Below are 20,280 nucleotides of genomic sequence, written 5' to 3' on the forward strand. Positions count from 1 at the left end.
AGAACTAAACAGACAAGCACGGAGTCACTATTGCGGTTAGAAGTTGGCAGCATGGGAAAAGGGAGGAACAGGTGGGGAATTGGGGTGTCGTTAAAAAAAATACAGGCCCCCCCCAAACTGGGGTGCCTGGGGGGAACTTGGTCTGCTTCAACCCAAGAGGAATCAGAAGATCAAAAGCGGTTTGGGAAGGCCAGAACCGTCAGGGAATAGAGGGAAGAGGAAGGTCCAGGGGGTGAGGGGGGCTGTTTGGCAACTGGGGTGAAGGGATTGCCCTCCCCCTGCTGGGATCCCCCCAGCCCCTCCGGTCTGGCAGGAAGGGGGCAGCCTGCAACCCCCATGGGCAGGGTCTGGGGCTGCCAGATGCTCCAGGCAGGGGGCTGGAGGGGGCTCACAAAGGCTTGCCCTCCAGGGAGATGACGGCACTGCCCCCCAGTTTCTCTGCCAGGGTGCAGCGGTCCTTGACCTCCTCGTAGCAGTTTGCTTGTAATTCATGCTTGATCCCTGTGAGGAAGAAAGGGAGCATCTGTGAGCAGGATGCGTTGGGGGAGGGGAAGTTGGGGCTGGGAAGGAGCCAATCAGAACAGATGGAAGGGACAAGGTTACCTTCCAGCAGGCAGGGAAGAGGAGGGGAGAGGCATCTCATATACCATGCCTTTCACCCTGCTCTGCAGCCAAAGCCTGGATGAAAAGATACATGGCATCCATGCTGGCCCTTACCCGTCAGCTTTTTCTTGATGGCATCCTTGGAGCTGGCATAAATCATTTTGCTCTTGAGGGGTGCAGACTCAGGTGCCCTGGAGGGAAACAACAGAGAATATGCAACAAACTTCTCTCTCCAAGTCTGGAAGTACCCTCAAGTGAGAGGGGACTTCAAGCACTCGGGCTTTGCTCAATCAAGTTCCCTACTGACCAGTGTTTGTTACAAGCCCCCCCCCAACACACAGAGGTCCCCATGCTGAGAAAGCAGGGTGAGCCAGAGCTAGGGAGGCCACAGAAAGAAGCGCCTGCAGGGAAGCTCACCAGAAGATAAACACCAGGTCCTCCTTCTTGCTCTCCTTGGTCTCATAGGTTGCGTCGTAGAGGGCATAGCGGCAGTCCTTGTCTGGCAGCATCTTGACAAAGGTGGCGTACGGGTCATCTACAGTCTGGCCCACATCACCCACCAGGATCTCCTTGCCCTCCTCCAAGATGATGTTCTTCTTGTCCTCGCTCAGGCAGAAGAGCACCGCCTTCTTGCGCTTCTTCACTTCCTCTGGTGTCGAGGACTTGCGCACCTTCATGTCATTGAACACTTTAATGACGCCATCAGAGACCGCCACGCCGGAGGCCTAGGGGATGAGCCACATACACTTCAGAAAGTAAAGACTTTGGGGGGCACCTGGGTGGCTCAGTGGGTTAAAGCCTCTGCCTTCAGCTCAGATCATGATCCCAGAGTCCTGGGATGGAGCCCAGCATCCCACTTCCTGCTCAGCAGGGAGCCTGCTTCCCTTCCTCTACCTGCCTCTCTGCCTACTTGTGATCTCTGTCAAGTAAATAAATAAAATCTTTAAAAAAAAAAAAAAAAAGGAAAGACTTTGGGACTCCCCCTAAAAAGATCTTAAGATCTCCTTTGCAATCTTAAGAGATCTACCTCAGATACCAACAAGTCCTCAACTAAGAGATCATTACTCCTTCCCAAGACAAGTGTCACAAAGCCACCGTCCAAGGACCAAATGAGACAACAGAACGGCAGCCCTACAAGAAACCTTTTATCATCTAATTCAACATCACTCCTCCTCACCCAACATCTTATAGTCCAGAAACCAAGAACCTGTAAGCAGCAGAACCTCGGCTTTGACGTGAGCCCAGAATTAAAAGAATCTACAGGCTCCTTTCTTACAGTACTCCATCTCAGCTTTTCGATAATAGTCCTGACTCAAAACTTCACAGACAGGAAAGGGAGACCCAGGCACCCAGGTTAGAGCCACCTCTTCTGGAGAGAGAACGAGGACCCCCCAACAATGGTAGACAGGACACCAATGAGTTTAACAGTTCTCGTTAAGTCCATCAGAACTAGTAGTGCAGTTGTTCACAAACCATCCTCTTTGCTGGGATCATCTTCAACCAAAGCAAGAATCACAGTCCCTAATTAAAACACTAACCCATTAACTCCCCGTCCTCCGGGGAAAATGTAGGACCCGAAGATCGCTTGACATAAGTTAGCAGGTCAAAACCAAATACCCGCGGTCCCCAAGAGCTCTTTAAACGTCTACTCTGGGTCGTGTTGGGGGGGGGCACCCTAGCCTGGAGGGGGGCTGCTGTCCACAGTGAAATCTGCTGCGCCCCCCGCGCCCGGAACTGCAGAGGAAGCCGGCCACGTGACCAGCCGCTTCCGGAGTAGGCGGGGAAAAGCGCTCGCCCGGCCAGGCCCCCTCCGGGAGAAAGCAGTACCCGAAGGCAGGAGCACCCCCAGGGCCTCAACCCCGAGGAATCGCCTTTTCCGACAGGCCTATCAGCCCCCTCCGCAGCCGGCCGGAGCCTGGACAAGTTACACAACCTTCAGTTCTCGTAGCCCTGGGGCCGAACACAGGGGGCGGGGTGGTTTCCGGGCGGTGCCTGCCTGGGTCACTTCCCTAAACTCGGCTCCACCCTCAGGCCCCATCCGGGAAAGACGAAGGCCCCGCTTGTCCAGGGCTTCGGGCCCAGCGGCGGGGCCTGAGCGTGTGCGCACGCGCCGGCGGACCGTGCCGTTCCAGCCTCTGCCGAATGTACAGAGCGGAGAACCCAGATGGCTTTGTGGGCTCCCACGCAGGGCCGTGATCTCCGCGGTGCAAACCCGTGGCTCCGGGTCGCGCGGTGCAAGCCCCTAATCCCCAGCGTCAGCACCCGGACCCCTCCGCCCCCGCATCCCCTTGGCCCTCCGCCCCCGCCCCTCCTGGGCGCAGACATCCCTGCCACCTGCTCTCTACAGACCCGCCAGCCGAGGGAGGGTGACGCGGAGACAGGAACAGCCCTTGGGTGGGGCGCGCGCGCCGAGACCGCTCGCGCGCTTTTCCTTCGCCGCCCCCGGGCCGGGTTCCGACGTCGCGTGCTCCCGTCGAACGCGCGACCCCGTGAACCGACTTGGTTCGGCGCGCGCCAGCGGCTGCTCCGCGAGGGGCGGGCGCGCGCGCGCGCCGCGGAACCCCCTCCCCCACAGCCGGTGTCCGCGCGGGCGCAGCAGAGCGGTGGGGGAGGGGAAGGGAGTCCAGGGGGCGCGCGAACGACGGCCGAGCCAGCCCTCCCCAGCGTCCGCGGGCGCGCACGCGCGTCCCAACACCGCCCGCCCCTCAGCCCGAGACCCTCATCCCGCCCGGGGCGCTGGGGGGAGGGGGTGCCGACGTCGCTCCACCGTTCCCTCCCCCGCGCGCGGACGACCGATTCGCAGCCGCCTCCCCTCAGTCGCCATGGCCTGCTGCTCACCATGTTTCCGGAAGCGAAAAGGAGATAGCAAGGAGAGTCAGGAGAGATGAGAGCCGCTGCAGCTGCTGCCGGGATCCGACTGAACGCGGCCTCTCCCGGCCCCTTCCGTTTAGTATGAGCCGCACAATGAGGGGCGGGGCGGGCTTCCGGCGCTCCCCCCACGGGCCGACGGGAAATGAAGTCCGAGGGTCCTGCGCCGTCCTCGGCCTCACTGGGTAAGAGAGTCTTTTTCGCCAGCCGGCCTCCCAGCGCCACATTACATGCTGGGAAACGTAGTCCGAGACCGCCGAGAGGGACTGGGGTTATGGCACGGAGAGCGCGCCCATTGGTCGAATTTTCCAAGAAACGCTCCGCTGAGCAAAGGCCCCCCGCGCTAGGTAATGTGACCCGAAAATGAGCTCTCGACCCCGCCGCTCGTTACCTGCGGCGGAACTGTTTCCTAAAATCCATCTTGGCAGGTTATGGTCTGAAAATTTCTAAATTGAAGCAACTGTTTATTGGCCTGGAATCCTGTCCTAGATACAGCAAGGAGAATCGCAAGTGTAAAGCGTCGTCAACCTCCATATGCACCTTTTATATGCAAACCCACTGGTCTCCTGAGAAAAGGCCATATGCAACTTAAATAAAATTAGAATAAGAGAAAACACACAAGAGAAAGGCTACAAGGAAGTCTTTGAAAATAGAGCTTTGTCCTTGTTTTAAAGACGTCTGGCAAGTTAACGAAACAAAGGGAGAAGGGCAGGGGATCGTGCGATCAATTTAAAGATCGTGTGCCTTTTACTAGAGAGAGTGAAAAGAAAACATATATTAAACCAGATTTGCATCACATTCTCGAGTGGTAAGCTAGGCATACAGTTAACTTAAAACCCGGAAAAATTAAGACACAGCTCTGTATTAGCCTGAGTTTCAAAAAAAGAAACGGGTGGGGACTACGGGAAGTTTTCGTTGGCCTCGAACGACGACCTTAGGCCTTAGTCTTAGGCTCTGCGGAAAGACTACAGAGTGGCAAACAGGGTAACTAAGGGTATCGATCCCATCAGCAGAATAAAGAGTGTTAATGAAGAGCTGGAAGCCTGGTCTTCAAGACCGGGAGTGGGGCACCTCGCAGGGCATGCCGGGGATTGTAGTCAGGGACATCCCGCTGCACCGCCCACCAACCGAGTTCCCGGGAGCCCCAGGTGGAGGCCGCCGCCCGATCCCCAGCCCGGTAAGCGACCCTGCCAGAAAAGGAGACTGTCTCCACTTTTTTCAAGCCTCGGAGTTTCCAAGAGTAACGAGGAGGGGGACACAGAGACTTCGGAGTTACCCTGGAGACACGCTCCCGCCCGCCCCTAGCCACGGGATGCCCTAGATGTCCTTATTAGGACAAGAGACTAGAGGGGGTGGGGCCAACCGGAACGCCCGACGGAGGCTCCTTATAAGGCAGCCTCAGGAGGGAGGCGAGAGTTCGGAGCTGGCTGGGAGGGTGGGGGGAGCCGGGTTCGCGGTTGGGCGGAGTCTGAAGGGGCGGGCCTGGGGCTGTGGTGCCCGCCTCTCCACTCCTCGAAGGCCCGACCCCAGCTCCTCGCGACTTCCGTAAAACAGCTGGGGGAGAACTTAACTCCCTGGAGAGATCCTCGAGCCGTACCTGTCCCTCAACTTGGGACCCTTCTGCATAATCCTAAACATAAACCTCCTTAAGGGTCTCCCGCCTCCAATGAGTCACAAAAATGACCTATGTGTTCTCCCTTTCAACCTTCGTTCTGGCTCTTACCTCCAGTCTGCTCCCCTGAATCTAACCACGTACCCATCTCGGGCCGCCCCCTTCCCCCGCCTTGAGGCCCAGCACCTCCTATATGTCCCCCTTCTACTTGTCCTCTGTTCCCCTCCGTCCTCCTAGCTTTGGCTTTCCCTGAATGTCCCCGACTTCGCTCCCCTCCTCCACTGCTAGATCTCCACGCCTCGCTCCCCCCACCCCCCCTGGGGATCTCGTTTTCTTCGGAGGGTCCTTAGCTCCTCCTACATTACCTTTGTATCTTCATCCCCAGTACTGCTTTCTGGATGTCCGTCCTATAAATATATCTGCACTCATTTGCACCCCGCCCCGGCCCCCACCTCTTGGGCTTTTCAGAAGCTCAGTCCCTCTCCAGCATCCCCGGCAAAGGTGGGACTGAAACTTGACAGCCTCAGGTTCCTCGGTGTTAAGCACCACCCCCAGCCAGCCCTCCCAGCCACACCGGGGCGCTGTCGGCCTTTCTGTCTCCGCACAAAGAGGACACCCCGCCCCCCCACCCCGCCACCCCAGCTCTCGGAACTGGGTTGGGAGGAAGGGGCGGGACAAGGCTGGGGGCGGGAGGGTATGGGTGGGGCCCGTCCTTTGACTGGTTTGGGACGGGAGGGGCGAGGGGGTGAAAGGCCGCAGAGAAAGCGCTGGGCACCGAGCGCTTAGAGTAGTGCGGGGGCGGGGAGGGCAGCAGGAGGCTCTTCTCTAGTTAGTGCCCCGCATGGGGCCACGTGATTGGAGAGGTCCCGCCCTCACCCTCCCGAGTCAGGTGTTCGAATCCCGTCTCCAGAACTGGCGGCGTCCCGGTCGGGTCTGCGCGAGGCGCCAGAGGACCCTCCCTGAGGCTCATGGCAGCGCCGGTCCGCTTGGGCCGGAAACGCCCGCTGCCCGTTTGCCCCAACCCGCTCTTCGTACGCTGGCTAACCGAATGGCGGGACGAGGCAGCCAGTAGGGGCCGCCGCACGCAATTCGTGTTTCAAAAGGTGGGTCCAGGCTCGAGGCGGACAGGTGCGGGCTGGTGCGGGCAGGTGCGGGCAGGTGCGGGCGGAGCCAGACAGCCAGGCCCGCCTTGACCCGGTACGGTACCCCTGCCCCGGCCAGGCGCTGCGCTCGCTCCGGCGGTACCCACTGCCTCTGCGCAGCGGCAAGGAAGCTAAGATCCTGCAGCACTTCGGAGACAGACTCTGCCATATGCTGGACCAGCGGCTGCAGCAGCACGAAGCATCCGGCGGTAAGCGCTAGAGTCAGGGCCGGTGGTCCCCTGAGCCTCCCCTAGGCGTAGGCTCCGTAACCACCTGGGTTAGCTTCAGGTTCTCCACTCATGTCCAAGTTGCTGTTTGACCTCAGGTTAGTAGCTGGCTAGCAGAACCTCACCCCTCTCGCCTGCTACATGAGCTGGCAGCGTCCCAGACCTTCTCTCCTGCTGGGTTCCCTGGCATTGACTCTCTTCCGTTGCTGCAGGTGACCATGCCCCGACTTCATCTGGAGATAAGAGTCCAGCCCGGGAAGGACCCTTTGCCACAGTCCAGGATGCTTCCATGCCAGTGAGACGTGGGCAAGGGGAGTGAAAAGGAAAGTGGGAGCACCAGGAGTTAGATTGTCTGGCTGGGGGAACTTCAGGCCTGGGTCCACCTCTGTCACCAGTGATGCCTGGCCTTTGGCAAATGACTTACTCTGGTGCTTAGTTCTCTTCTCTGTAGCTGGAAATACTGAATGATAATAGAGTCAGGTGAGAGTTCCAGAATCAGACTATTTAGGCCAAGCCCAGTAAGTCATGACGATTGCTATTATTGGTTTTCTTGCCTTACCATCTCTGTTCCCCAGCCAATGGTAAAACTGAGGCTGGGTCAGACAGATTACACGCCCACCCACCCCCCCCCCACCCCCGGCTCCAACCTTTCCACCATCTCATCCCAGCCTTACAAGTCCTCCCATCATCTGACCCAATTTCCAGACAGGGAAACTGAGGGGCAGCTGAGGGACTCATTCGGGCCCGTGTAGCCTGCTGAGACAGGGCCTGAACCTCGGCCCTGCCAGGGATGCAGTCCACAATGGCTGATTGGTTTCCATGTTCAAAGCCACAGTGATTCTTTCAGCTTCCAGCCCAGCCCAAAGCAGGGGGCTCAGGCAGCTACTGGCCGGCTCGGCACTCAGGCGCCCGCGAGATCCTACTGCTGCTCTACAGGGAGCACCTGGTGAGCCCGTGGCTGGCCCGGGAGGCAGGAGCACCCAGGCACTGGGGCCTGAGGCTCCTGGAGGAGGTCGGCCCTAGTACTGCACCTACCTATCTTAGCACCCTAGCGCCTAGCACTTATCTGGATTACATTTCTGCCTTGATTACAGAATCCTAGTGGCCACGGCTTCCTAGCCAAGGAGGAGCTGCTGCAGGGGTGTACCCAGAAAGCCACCAGGGTGAGCCCTGAGCAGGGAAAGGATGGAGCTGAGTGGCAGTGGGTTAGACCCTAAGCCCACCAGGGACTTCCCTTCTTGGGAGCAGGCGGTGGCTTGGGGCCCAGGGAGGTGGACTTATGGTACCGCCAGGAGCTTTCTAAGGGTCTCTCTTCCCCTATGGACAGGTGGCCCCTGGGAGTACTCGACCCTGGCCAGCCCTCCGCTCCCTCCTGCACAGAAACCTCGTTCTTAGGACACACCGGCCAGCCAGGTGGGGTCGACTACAGGGGGAGACAGGAGGTGTGTGTTGGGCGTGGGGTGGGGGGAACATGGATGAAGTTCTGAGCGGGGCACTGCTGTCACCCAGCAAATCGCAGGCCTTGTGCTGTTGAGTTGGGTGTGGGAAAGGAGGGCCTTACTTGCAGGAGCCCGTATCGTGGGAGTACCAAGAGGACCCGAGAGACCAGGCACTAGGCAGCGGGGAGGAGAGGGTGCCACAGGTTTTACTGGAAGAGCGGAACGCCTTTGCTGAGGACCCAGCATTTGGACACGTCTTAGAATTTAGTTGGGGAGAGATGCAAGGCAGCACTCTGGAGAGGAGGGATAGGGTGTCTGAGATGTGCTTGTTGTAGACCGAGAGACGTCCCTGGGCAGGTCCCAAGAAGGCTATCTGAGGAATGAGAACACAGCCCGGGGAGTGACTTGTTTGGGCAGGGGTCGCCAGGGCTGGTGGGACCAGCCAGGCTGGGGGCAGGCAGGAGGCAGGAGGACGGGCCAGGTGTGAGTGAAGAAGGGAGATCTGTGTTCATCAGGTACTCGCTGACGGCGGAGGGTCTGGAGCTCGCCCGGAAGCTGGCTGAGTCAGAGGGCCTGAGCTCACTGGACAGTCGTATCAGGCCAGAGGAGCCCCCTGGGGAGGAGCCAGAAGTGCCAGGACCGGCCTCTGCTGAATTGTGAGGAGGAGGGGGAAGGAGGGGGCCCTAGGGGGTGGCAGAGTCTCCCAGAAACAAGGCCAGCCCTCTCCCCATCATCTCCAGCTGAGCTGCCGCACCCACTTGGTTGCGGGGGGTGGCGGTGTGGGGGGGCTGCCTGGCGCCGGTGTCCTGGCCTCAGACACGCCGGCCCCCCCCTCCCCCTTGTAGTGGCGCCAGTGAAGGGAGTGTCCAGCAGCCACCCCTGGAGCTTGAGCCTGGAGAGTACAGGGTGCTGTTGTGTGTGGACACCGGCGAAGCCAAGGGGTGAGGGGGCTGGGGGCGGAGGAGCAAAGGAGGCGATGCTGGGGGAGGGGGTGGCAGGGGCCCGCCCTAATCTAGGCCGCCTGTCTCACAACTCCAGGGCGGGGCACAGGCCACAGCTGCTCCTCGAGCTACAGCGTCTGCGTGTGCCCTACATGGTGCGCAAGCTGCACGTCGGGGACTTCGTGTGGGTGGCTCAAGAGACCAGGCCCAGAGACCCAGGTAGGGGTGTGGACCGAAGGGCAGGTATCCGAGGCAGGGCCCTGAGGGGTCGGGGTGTGCGGGGATATGAGCCTCCGGAACCCTTCTTGGTCTCCTGGCAGCAAGACCCGAGGAGCTCGTCCTGGACCACATCGTGGAACGCAAGCGGCTGGATGACTTGTGTAGCAGCATCATTGATGGCCGCTTCCGTGAGCAGAAGGTTCCTAGAACGGCCTCGCCGTGCCCCCCATTCCCTCTCGGCTCCAGGGCCCCTCCGAAGCCCAGGGGTGTCTGGCTTCAAGGCAGAGCTCCCATAGCCATTACCCCCATTAGAGATGCACCCAGCCAGCTCCAAGATCAGAGCTCTCGGGCCCCTGTGGGCACACAGTAGGGGCGCAGGGTGACTGGGCTGGACTGAGGGACATATTCCAGAGCCCTTGGGCGGCCAGCGCCCACGGTCCAGGATAAACAAGACCCAGACCTCCAGGGAAGCAAAGTGGCTCAGTCTGGGTACTGGCTGCTGGGCTGGTCGCACAGAGAGGCCGTGTGTGGACCGAGAGCGTGCGAGAATGCCCGTCATTCAGAGATGATGGGAGGCTCTTCCTGACAACGGTAACAGCGTGAGCAAAGGTGGAGGCCCCGAGACAGGCAGAAAAGCTAGGGAAGACAAAGAGGTGGACTGGTGACGATTTTGAGTGTGACATGATTGACAGCTGGCACCTGACCCCCCCCCATCTTGTCTCCCTCCCCAGTTCCGGTTAAAGCGCTGTGGCCTGGGCCACCGAGTGTACCTGGTAGAGGAGTATGGCTCGGCGGGCCACCTCAGCCTTCCCGAGAGCACGCTGCTGCAGGCTGTCACCAACACTCAGGTGAGCCCGGAGGGCCAGGCCAGGTTGGCGGGGACCCCATAGTCCGCGGCTCCAGCAGGGAAGCCCCTTCCTCTCCTGGGTGGGCTCCTCTCTTCCAGGTCATCGATGGCTTCTTTGTGAAGCGCACAGCAGACCTCAAGGAATCGGCTGCCTACCTGGCCCTGTTGACCCGGGGCCTCCAGAGACTGTACCAGGTGAGCGGTTGCCCCTGTCTCTGTCCCCCCAAGTACTTGGGCCCTGGGCTCCCCTGAGGAAGTGAAGTGAGCAAGATGCCTGGTGTTCGGGCTGGCCCATTGAGGCCTAGGATTGGGCAAGGACTGGCCGGGGGGGGGTCCCCTAGAGCTGGCCGGGCCTCACTTCCCTCTCCCCTCAGGGCCGTACCCTCAGCAGTCGCCCCTGGGGAGCCTCCGAGGCCTCTGAATCAAGGCCGGGGCCCTCCCCAAATCCTCTGTGCTCACTCCTCACCTTCAGTGACTTCAACGCAGGTGCCATCAAGAACAAGGTACTGCCTCGGCCCACTCCTCCTCATGTGGCCCAGCCCCAGGCCACTCCTGACACGGTCCTCCCCGCTCCTAGGCGCAGTCTGTGCGCGAGGTCTTCGCCCGGCAGCTGATGCAGGTGCGCGGAGTGAGTGGGGAGAAGGCGGCAGCCATAGTGGACAAGTACAGCACCCCCGCCAGGTAGGCCCCCCGCAGAGCTCGTGGGGGGCGGGGGTCCTCCACCCCTGCCCTACCTGGCTCTACCCGTGCCTCGTGGCGGGGTCTGGCTGTGCCGGGGCTGGACAGACCCAGAGAGGGACAGACCCAACTGAGTTCCCGGAGATCAGGTGGTAAGGCAGACTGAACCCGCTAGGACCAGACCATATCCCAGGCCCCTAGGGGAGGCTCCAGGAGGGATGGACACCTTCTGCCGGGTGCAGCAGAGGCGGCTTCTAGAGGAGGGGTTTGGGCCATGAAGATGGGGCCAAGTGAGAACATTTGCAGCTCCATGAAGGGAGGGTGAGCTGGACGGAAGAGGGCCTTGAATGCCAGACTCAGGAAGTATGGCAGCAGTCCCGACTCCTTCTGTCTGGCTCCCACGATGGTGGCCTAGCTGCCCGGAGCAGGCCATCTCTCCCCTATTGTCAAGCTTTAGAAACTCAAACACCCCACCCCACCCCCAGCCTATTGGCCGCCTATGACGCCTGTGCCACCCCCAAGGAACAGGAGATGCTGCTGAGCACCATCAAGTGTGGCCAACTGCAGAGGTGACAGCAAGGAAAAGAACCCGGGGGAGGGGTTAGGGCTGGGGTGCTCTGGCCCATGGCCTGACCATCCCCGGCTTCTTTGTGCAGGAATCTGGGGCCCGCTCTGAGCAGGACCTTGTCCCAGCTCTATTGCTGCTACGGCCCCCTCACCTGAGCTATGCCACGAGGTCGACTCTGCCTGCCCACGCACACCCCCCCCACCTTCACAGGCTAGCCAGCTTTTTAATCCGAATCTGTTTGGCCACAATAAAAATATAAGTATTTGCAGCTTTCTGTATTATGGAGATGATGCTGGGCCCCACAGGCCTTGTGAAGTATCCAGGCAGGAACTGGGGAAACCAGCAGGTCCACTGGTTTTTAAACTGAGCTCCTTGGGACCCTGGGGTTCCCTGGGGGAGCACTAAGACTACCAGGGAGATGGAGTCAGTGAGGCGTTGCAACTTTGAATCTAGTTTATGTCGGTCAGAGTTCCCCGATCAAATAACATTTCCTTCAATAACAGGTTCTGTATTTTGGAAAAGAAATGTCTGGAAAGTGCTCATGGCCTAACTGCCTCATTTTATGGATTGGAAAACTGAGGCACCGGAAGCTACTAGGGTTTAGCCAAATTGATAGTTTGAGGCCACGCTGGGAGTAAAACCCAAGGCCTCCATTGTCTACAGTGGGGTTTCCCAGGTCCCCCTCAAACCAGTCAAACCCCAATTCCTGGGCTGGGTCCTGAAGTCTGCAGCCTTATTACCTCCCTTCTCACAATGTGCATGGTCGGCCAATCCCGGCCTTGGGGATGCAGTTCCCAGCTCCTATCTGTGGGGCCCCCTGAGCCTGAACAGAGACATTCCCCCCTGCTTTGGGTGACTGGCCCGCCTCCCACAGCCGGGCCCCTTCCCCCATCCGGGGTTCACTATGGTGTTCCCCACCCACCTCAGCCACCAGGACTCCTTCTTTCTCCCTTTATTGCCTTTCTCTTTCTACTCTTCACAACAGCATCTGCCCTTGCAGCGAGCACAGACATCCCTGAGCCCCAGGCTCTCCGGCTGCAGGAAGCCTCTCCCTCCCTGAGGGTCCCCCCACCCACTCCTCAGAAAGTGTAGGCCCCCACGAAGACGGTGAGTCTCAGTACAGAACTGGCCCGGTAGCTCATGAGGGAGTTCATGGTGACCATCTCGAGGTCCAGCACGTACTCCCGGGGGCCCGTCACAGGCCGGGCGAGGACCAGCATGGCGCTGACATTGTTGATTTGCTGCAGGGCACAGTGGGTGGGGGGACATGTAGATCACGTCAACCTACACGCCTGTCCTGGCATCACCTCCCTGCCCCATATCTTGAACCCACAAGCAGATGGCTGTGAAGGAGAGAGCCGGTCAGGCCGTGATCTCAGGCTCCCATCCGGCTCTGTGATACCCATGACATCTTGGCTCTGGTGCACCCAGGCTCCCACCCTCAGAAATCTCCCACTGGTGCTCTTCCCGCCCTTTCCATCTAGTTCTTTTGTCTGACCAAAGCCAAGGCCAGATGAAAGACTCTTGGGAGTGATGGGGCCTTTGGTGACCTGGAGCAGGCGACTTCCCTTCAGAGCGTCCAGTTTCATAAAGAGAAAACAAGGACTGATACCAGATAAACCCTCAGACCCCTCTCATTGTGAATCAGGCCTGGACCCCTCCTGCCTAACAGTTCCACCAGCAGCCAGCTGGGTTCTTGGACCCCAGACCCCACATCAACCCCTGCTGCCTCTCTCTCCAAGGCCCAGCTCCATTTGCTTGCCTTCCCCAGACACTGCTTTGTCTGTTACTTGGACAGGCATGTGCCTTGTCCCAATGGCATGTCCCATGCCAGTGCCTTGTTCTAAGGGTGAAGAAATTGAGGTCACATAGAGAAACCAGTGCAGGGACTCAAACCCCAGTGTCCAAGTGTCTGGTCAGAACTGCATTTAACAACCTGTAGTTTGTACTGAGGGAATTTAGAATACCCCTACCTTTCTACAGAAATTCCACCTCCTGGGGGGATGTGGGGGCTTTGAGAGAAGAGGCGGGGCATGGTGCTATAGCGGACTCTTTCACTTAAGGCTGCCTGGAATTCAGTTTTGGATTATGCATGTTAGTTGATGGGTGCCGTTAGGGGAAAGCCTTACCCTAATGTAGAAGTCCCCCTGTGAGTTTCCTGCACGGATCTGAAAGGCATTGTAGGCACCAGGGTAGACAGAGGTCGCTTGGATCTGGAACACATCCGCGGGCACACTGCGCTCCGAGGTGATGCTCATGTAGCGGTGCACGATGGAGGAGGGCTGCTCCCGGCACAGAGGGTTGGAGGCCGGACAGAGGCAGCGACTAGAGGCCCCAAAATGGGGACACGAATGAGGTCCCAGCCCATATCCCAAATCTGGTCCCACCCTACAAACAGGGATCCCCCAAAGGATCCTCCCACTCTTGTCAGAACAGTTTGCATGGTTTACTCATGAAGAACTACAATTCCCATAGACCCTTGAGGCACCGGCCAGGCCAAACGGTGGCCTGTCTGCCGCAGAGCCCTCTGGGCATTGCAGTTTTCAAAGCGGGGGGGGGGGGGTGTCTGGCATCGCAATGACTCACTTGTCAGACACCTGGACGTAGGGCTCCACGCAGCGGTTGGTGTCCACGCAGCGGTAACCCCCGTGAAAGTTGACACAGGTTTGGGCCTCAGAGCACTGGTGTGCACCCGACTCACACTCATCAATGTCTGTGTCCAGGGAAAGGGGGCTGGAACCCAGATGTCGGGCCAGCAGCCCCTGATACCACCCTACCCGCCCCACTAGGGCCACCCATACCTTGGCAGAGGCGTGTGGCCAGCAGCTGATAGCCCTGCGGGCAGTGGCAGGAGAAGCGGCCAGGCTCATTGACACAGCGGTACTGGCAGAGGTAACTGGAGTAACTGCACTCATCGATATCTGAGGGACAGTGTGGATGAGGGCTCTGGACCAAGGGCAGTCCTCCCCGTTCAGTCCCACCAAGGTTTATACAGAGAGCCCGGCCCTGTGTTGGGCTCGGTATGGAAAGACGGAGGGGTGGTGAGACAAAACCTTCAAAGCTCAGTACGGGGACAGAGGAGCCAAAGAAGGCTCTGCCCAGACTGCCCGGCTCCCAGAGCTCTTTGCCCCAGCACTGCCGGTCAGTCCTGAATGGAAGCACTAGAGGCTTGGCTTTAAGTCCTGACCGAGTCTGGGGAACCTCAATGTCCCTGTCAATAAAATGAGTGGGTTAGACTAGATGTGCCTTGAGGGCCCAGCCTGTGACAGTTTCCAGTAACTTGCCGAATTCCTGCAACCCACAACCAGCCTAAGCACACAGTCCCTCCCACCCACCACGAGCTCACAGGCAGGAGCCACGGGTCCTGTTCTGGGTCCCCTCATGCGGCCTAGCACCGAGCCAGGCACCAGTGGGGCCCATACAGCAGCAAAGCATAACATAAACAGGGTACCTGGATGGCTGACAAGGACTGAGGAGTCCAGAGAGGACCCCTGGTGCCACCTCACCCTAGCTGTGTGACCTTGGCCGAGTCATTTAACTTCTCTTCATTGAAGGACTTTATACTTATGATTTTTTTTAGCAACCCTCCCCTCAAACCTCGGGGGAGACACTACTGTCCTCGTTTTGCCGAGGAAGGAAAAACTCATACTTTCATCATAGGATCACTGGCAGGATTAAACAAGGCCAAGTATGTAAGGGAAATGGGCTGCACATGGAAGGTTCTCAACAAATGGTAGTTCACTTTAAAACATTGTGGCTTGGGGCCTGATGAAGCCTGTCTTGTTATGTCCCGCCTCATCCTCAAGACAACCCACTTCACAGAAAAAAAATAGGCTCAAAAGAGTGGCGGACCCTAGTCCAGGATATGAATGCGTGTCCACTTGACTCCCAAAGAGGGGAGCACCCACATCCTTTGTCAGCCTCCCCACTGAGCTCCCGTGCTCCCTCGTGCTCCTCCCCACCCCGTGCCTTCCCCCCAACCCCCCCCCCCCAAGGCTGGGAGTTCTGGTAGGCCGGTGTGCAGGTACCGGCCAATCAGCCAGGCACAGAATACAGAGGAGGTATGTGGGTGTGGAAGAGACAGGACAGGGAGGCATCAAATGGAGGGCTGTGAAGCAGGAAAAGAAACACAGCATGACACGGCCTGGGAGCCCCATGGAGGAACCCCACGGAGGACGGTGCGGGGAGCTCTCACCATTGCAGGAGAAGCCGTCCCGATGTAGCTCATAGCCCTGGTTGCAGCGACACAGGAAGGTCCCATAGGAATTGAAGCAGCGTTGCTCACACGGAGCCCCCATGTCACACTCGTTCACATCTGGGGGTTCAGGGGCAAAAAAAAACAGGAGGGGTGGAAGCCAAGGAGCTGCCCAGAGTGCCCACTTTCCCCAGGCCGGTCAGAAAGAGAGCTCCGGCGCCCCCGCCCCGCCCGGCCCAGGGATGGAGGAGCCTAGCCTGGCCCAGCCTCACCTACACAGGAGCGGTTGTTGGGTCCCAGCTGGAAGCCCGGCTCGCACTGGCAGCGGAAGGAGCCGGGCAGGTTGACGCAGCGGTGCTGGCAGTAGCGGTAGCGGCACTCGTCTATATCTAGGAGGGAGGTCGGGGGAGGGGGCAGAGGGCACCGGTCAGCCAGGACTCACCCAGTCCCGTGACCAGTGATGGGAAGGCAGAGGTGGCAGGGGATGAGGGCCAAGCCTGACGGTGGGGCGGCGCAGGGGGTCTGGTGCTAGGGTGAGAGCTGGGCCAAGGGCATGGGGTAGGGACTAGAGACGCTCTTTCCGGACTCACCCACACATTCAGGCCCAATCTTGCGGTAGCCGTCGGGGCAGGTGCACTGGTAGGAGCCGGGCAGGTTATGGCAATCCTGGCTGGGGCGGCAGTCGTGCAAAGCCTGGGCACACTCGTCCACGTCTGTAGGAGACACCACTCAGCCCCTGCCCAGGAGCCCGTGCACCACCCAACATGACAGACACCTCCTCACGGGGAGGACACAGATTGGGGACCGTCCGTCAGCCTGGGAGCCACCAGGAGAGGATCCTGCCCTGACTCCCAGGAGTGCTGACTCCAGGGCCTTCCTCCAAGGCTCATGGCAGCCGGGGGCGGGGTCCAGATCAGGAAGAGGGGTAGGGAGCAGAAGCTGAGGAGGACAGCTCTGGCAGTGGGTCTCCAGCAACTGAGAAGGGGGCTCCAGGTGCTGGCTGGAGCAATGGGACAGGAGCTGGGATCACCGGCTGAAGGCCACACGTGAAGTGAGGATCCGGAGGGCAATCCGGTTAGCCCCTGCCCGTGAGCAAGGGAGCAACTGTGGTCTGAGTCGTTAAGATGCAGTGATGCTTGGTGGGAGGACTGAAAGCCCTGGAGCCAAGGGGACCCTCACTCACCCACACAGCGCTCTTGCTCATCAGGTTCGTAGCCTGGTAGGCAGGGGTTGGGGTGTTCAGCGGGAGGCACTGGTGGTGGCGGTCCCTCGCCATGCAGGTCATTGATGACGGCGGCTGAGCGGGGCAGGCACAAGTAGCCCCCATAGTGGTTGATGCATTTCATCTCCCCCTTGCAGGCCTCAGGGATGGTCAGGCACTCGTTGACATCTGCAGAGAGGGGCCTGCTGGGCACAGCCAGTCTCTCGGGCTGGCTGCGAAGTGGGTGGCAGGCAGGAGCCCAGCTCGGCCTTCTATAAGCTGTGTGGCCCAGGCAAGGCCTTTCCTCTCTCAGCTAAGGTAGTCTGCTCAGGACCCCTCCCCGAGGCCTGCTTGCTCCCATAGGCACCCCCATACTCTTGTCCCTAAGAGGGTCTCTACTCCTCCCCAAAGCCCTGGCCCTGGCTCAGCCCGAGTGACGTGCAGGCCTCTTTACCCCCACCCCACAGACACTGCCCTCCCAGGACATGATAGGAAAGTAGTCAGAGGTATCCAAGACCCAGCGTCTCCGGCCAACTGAGGGGTGGGGGCAGGGTGTCCTGGGTTTCTCGGAGAGGGAGGGGCCTACATGGCTTCTCCACTCCTAGCCGAGCTGGCCCCCAGAGAATCAGTGCTGGCCTCTGCCAAGCCAAGCTGGGCAGAGGACAGGTCAGGGCTCCCAGATGCGGTTCTTGGAACTAAGGTGCCAATCCCTTTCCCAGTTCCTGGTGGTGGGTCAGTCCCCCAAACGTACTCACCCCGGCAGTGCTGGCTGTCGGGGTCCCACTCATAGCCATCTGTGCATTCCTACAAAGGGACCAGAGATGACCAGCAGATATCCCCAGTCCCCTTCAAATGATCGGGCCAGGATCAAGGGCCTGAGCCTGGACACCCTCCCAGCCTGCTTCAAACAATGGCCCTCAGCCGATTCACCAAGCAGGGGAGGGGAGTCTTCCCCGGCAGTAACCACCCCGGGATCCTGGTCTCTGTGGCCCTACCCAGCCCATCCCAGGCCAGCGGCCCCACTGTCCCCACCGTGTAGCTGTCGGGCTCCTCCGAATCCTGGGGAGACGCTGCCCCCAAAAGCAGCAGCAACAGCGCCCAGAGCAGTAGAGACCCGGGGAGGCAGGAGGCGAAGGGGAGCATCCTGGGGCTGGGAGGTGGTGGTGGTGGTGGAGTAGTGGGAGAAGGGGGGGTCAGGGCGCTTCTGCCACGCACCTCCCCCACATTCCCCGTACCAGGACTCAGAACCCTGGCCCCAGCCGCCTCCCGCTCGGGACCGGGCTTGGGGTCCCTGAGCTTCCCAGGGCCAAGGGCCCACTCCTCCCGCAGGCCGGGAATCGGGGCCCACCCGTCCCGAGCCGCCCCGCCCCCGCCCGGTCCCCCAGTGGCGCCGGCCGAGGAGCGCGGGCCTCTCGGCTCTGCGCTGACGCCGACTCCACCGAGACTGCCGCTCGCGCCCTCCCCACACGGACCGCCACTCACTTGAGCCCGCGACGCCCCCGCGGCCCGCGTCTCCGGCGGCTCGGTGGTTCGGGCAGTGCCTGCGGACAGACGGACGGGCGGACGGCGCAGCTCCCTGGACGCGCGGCCCCAGGAAGCGCCCCCCGCCCGTCCGCCCGCCCGCCCGCCGCGGCGCGGCCCACCCCGGCGCCTCCGCCCGCCCCTCGGCGGATTCCTGAGCCCGCGCCAGGGGGAGGGACCCCGACCCCCCGCTTCTCCGCCCCCGGCCAGCCGCAGGCCCCCACCCGGTCCCCCGCGGCGCTGCCCGGAGCCGCCTCCCGGCGCAGGGCCAGGGTCCCCCTAGCTCCCCATCCTGGGGGTATGGCCTTGATGCCAGGGCCCCAGACTCATCTGCGAGCCTCTAGGCCCTCACTTTGCGCACCCCACGCTATCATCCTGCGCACCTGGACCCAACCTATTCTGGGCTCCTAGAATTCCACCCTGGGCAACCACGTGTTAATGCTGGGGCCTCCACACACTCGGCGCCTCCCAGAATGTCATCCTGGGCACTTGGACCCCACCTAATCCTGGGGCTTCCAGATCCTCGCCCTCCGCCCCCCACAATTTTATTCTGCGCACCCGGACGGTCACTCTGGGACTATCGAAATTTCATTCAGGGTCCCCACACCCTCGCCCGAGGACAAGACGCTCCCAGGCCCAAAACTGTCCAACTCTCTCCCTTCTCGCCTCCATCCCTAGGGCTGTCAGCCAGGTGGTCCCTTCACTGGAAGACGGGCTTCCTCCCAACAGTCGGTCCGCGAAACTACAACAGTTTGGGAACGGGGTCCGCAGTTCCCTTTTGGCCCAGAATGAATGGAAGCCCCGGAGAAGGCAGGCAGGGCTGAGCTTGCGCGTACAGGACGCCAGGGTCGGGTGCCAGTGCCCTACCCGCCCTCCTCCCAAACGGGTCCCCACCCCCACCCCCCAACCTCGGGGTGTCTGCCTTCTCTCTCACGCAGAAGGCGCGCCTTTCGGGGAGGAGTTTGGGCGGAGTTGGCTCCCAGGAAGGGGCGGGGCCTCTCCCTGCCCACGTCTCAGGGCGGGGCCAGACGGGAAAGGGCCGCGGGTCCCGGGATCTCCTGCCTGAGGGCAGACGAAGTGCGGGAACTGCTGAGCGGTCTTTTCCGTTTCCCATCCTTGTTTATCTTCACGGTCGCCCCCAGGGCAGCTCCACCCAGGGAGAGGGTGTACTGCTGGGGGCACATGGGTCCTAAGGTCTAGCCCTTGGGGTTCAAGGTAAATCGGAGAGTGCACGCCCCTCCCTCCCCAGATCCTGGGGGCCAGGGGGACTAGGGTGCTAAAAAATAGTAGCTCTTTAAAACCAAAAAGATAGTCAATAACAAGTGTTGGCGAGGATATGGCGAAATTGGAGCCCTCGTACACTGTGTGTGGGAATAGTCCTCTTTGAAACAGTTTAGCAGGACCTCAAAATGTTACCGTACATGACCCAGAAATTTCACTCTTCTTTATATACCCAAGGGAAATGAAAACATATGTCCACTGGAAAAGATCCATATACATCATTCATAGCAACACTGTTCGTAAGAAGCAAAATGTAGAAACAATCTAATGTCCATTAATTGATGAATGGATAAAAATATGGCAATGTGATGGAATGTTATTCAGCCATAAAAAGGAATGAAGTACTGATGTGTGCCTACATGAGGATGAATCTTGAAAACATTACCCTAGGTGGAAGAAGCCAGACATAAACAACGTCATATTCCACTTATAGGACACATCTAGAATAGACAAACCTAGGAGACCAATTAGATTAGTGTTTGCCAGGGGAAGGCGGGGGACTAGAGGGCGGCTCCCAATGGACATGGGGTTTCTTGTAGAGTGATGAAAATACTCTGAAATCAGATGGTGGTGAGGATTGTCCAGTTGTGCAAATACACTAAAACTACTGAATTGTATCGAGGTTTTTTTTTTTTTTTTAATTTACTTAAGTTATCTCACATGGGGCTCAAACTCACAACCTCAAGATCACAATTGTGTGCTCTTTGAGCTCCAGTGAATTGCATACTTTTGTTTTTTTTAAGAGATTTTATTTATTTACTTGAGAGAGAGAGGGGAGAGGGTCAGAGGGAGAAGCAGACTCCCTGCTGAGCAGGGAGCCCGATGTGGGACTCCATCCTGGGACTCCAGGATCATGACCTGAGCTGAAGGTGGTTGCTTTACCAGCTGAGCCACCCAGGCGCCCGAATTGTATACTTTTAAAAGGCTGAATTTTATGT

The 20,280-nt window shown here is 59.5% G+C and overlaps 3 protein-coding genes across 16 annotated transcripts; 1 reads left to right on the plus strand and 2 right to left on the minus strand.

The window, feature by feature from the left end:
- Window positions 1–5: 5 nt before the first annotated feature.
- CFL1 (cofilin 1) lies at window positions 6–5,477 on the minus strand. 2 transcript variants are annotated; one of them, XM_059147687.1, is made up of 5 exons: window positions 5,449–5,477; window positions 3,442–3,652; window positions 1,021–1,328; window positions 718–794; window positions 6–501 (listed from the first exon to the last, which is right to left on the minus strand). In XM_059147687.1, exons 1-5 carry the CDS (start codon window positions 5,460–5,462, stop codon window positions 389–391), a joined length of 723 nt encoding a protein of 240 aa, XP_059003670.1. In that variant the 5' UTR covers window positions 5,463–5,477; the 3' UTR covers window positions 6–388. The 2 variants fall into 2 exon arrangements, with proteins under 2 accessions (XP_059003670.1, XP_059003661.1); XM_059147678.1 differs by lacking the exon at window positions 5,449–5,477 and adding an exon at window positions 3,863–3,906.
- Window positions 4,370–14,071, plus strand: MUS81 (MUS81 structure-specific endonuclease subunit). 13 transcript variants are annotated; one of them, XM_059147420.1, is made up of 17 exons: window positions 4,370–4,648; window positions 5,994–6,186; window positions 6,305–6,434; window positions 6,665–6,747; window positions 7,300–7,398; window positions 7,547–7,615; window positions 7,780–7,865; window positions 8,392–8,547; window positions 8,737–8,832; window positions 8,930–9,051; window positions 9,153–9,250; window positions 9,783–9,899; window positions 9,998–10,093; window positions 10,273–10,401; window positions 10,476–10,579; window positions 11,062–11,145; window positions 11,233–11,412. In XM_059147420.1, the coding sequence occupies exons 2-17, from the start codon at window positions 6,052–6,054 to the stop codon at window positions 11,297–11,299; spliced, it is 1,671 nt and encodes a 556-aa protein (XP_059003403.1). In that variant the 5' UTR covers window positions 4,370–4,648; window positions 5,994–6,051; the 3' UTR covers window positions 11,300–11,412. The 13 variants fall into 13 exon arrangements, 9 of the variants coding, with proteins under 9 accessions (XP_059003403.1, XP_059003445.1, XP_059003418.1 ...); XR_009347808.1 differs by lacking the exon at window positions 4,370–4,648 and having other exon boundaries at window positions 5,798–6,186; window positions 10,385–10,401; window positions 11,099–11,145; XM_059147443.1 differs by lacking the exon at window positions 4,370–4,648 and having other exon boundaries at window positions 5,799–6,186; window positions 11,099–11,145.
- Window positions 11,584–18,180, minus strand: EFEMP2 (EGF containing fibulin extracellular matrix protein 2). The gene is made up of 11 exons (XM_059147575.1): window positions 18,023–18,180; window positions 17,573–17,690; window positions 17,296–17,344; window positions 16,523–16,729; window positions 15,930–16,052; window positions 15,612–15,728; window positions 15,340–15,459; window positions 13,946–14,065; window positions 13,731–13,857; window positions 13,274–13,469; window positions 11,584–12,385 (listed from the first exon to the last, which is right to left on the minus strand). The coding sequence occupies exons 2-11, from the start codon at window positions 17,681–17,683 to the stop codon at window positions 12,224–12,226; spliced, it is 1,332 nt and encodes a 443-aa protein (XP_059003558.1). The 5' UTR covers window positions 17,684–17,690; window positions 18,023–18,180; the 3' UTR covers window positions 11,584–12,223.
- Window positions 18,181–20,280: the final 2,100 nt, after the last annotated feature.

The sequence above is a fragment of the Mustela lutreola genome, chromosome 1 (assembly GCF_030435805.1).
Source record: "Mustela lutreola isolate mMusLut2 chromosome 1, mMusLut2.pri, whole genome shotgun sequence".
NCBI classification, from domain to species: Eukaryota; Metazoa; Chordata; class Mammalia; order Carnivora; family Mustelidae; genus Mustela; species Mustela lutreola.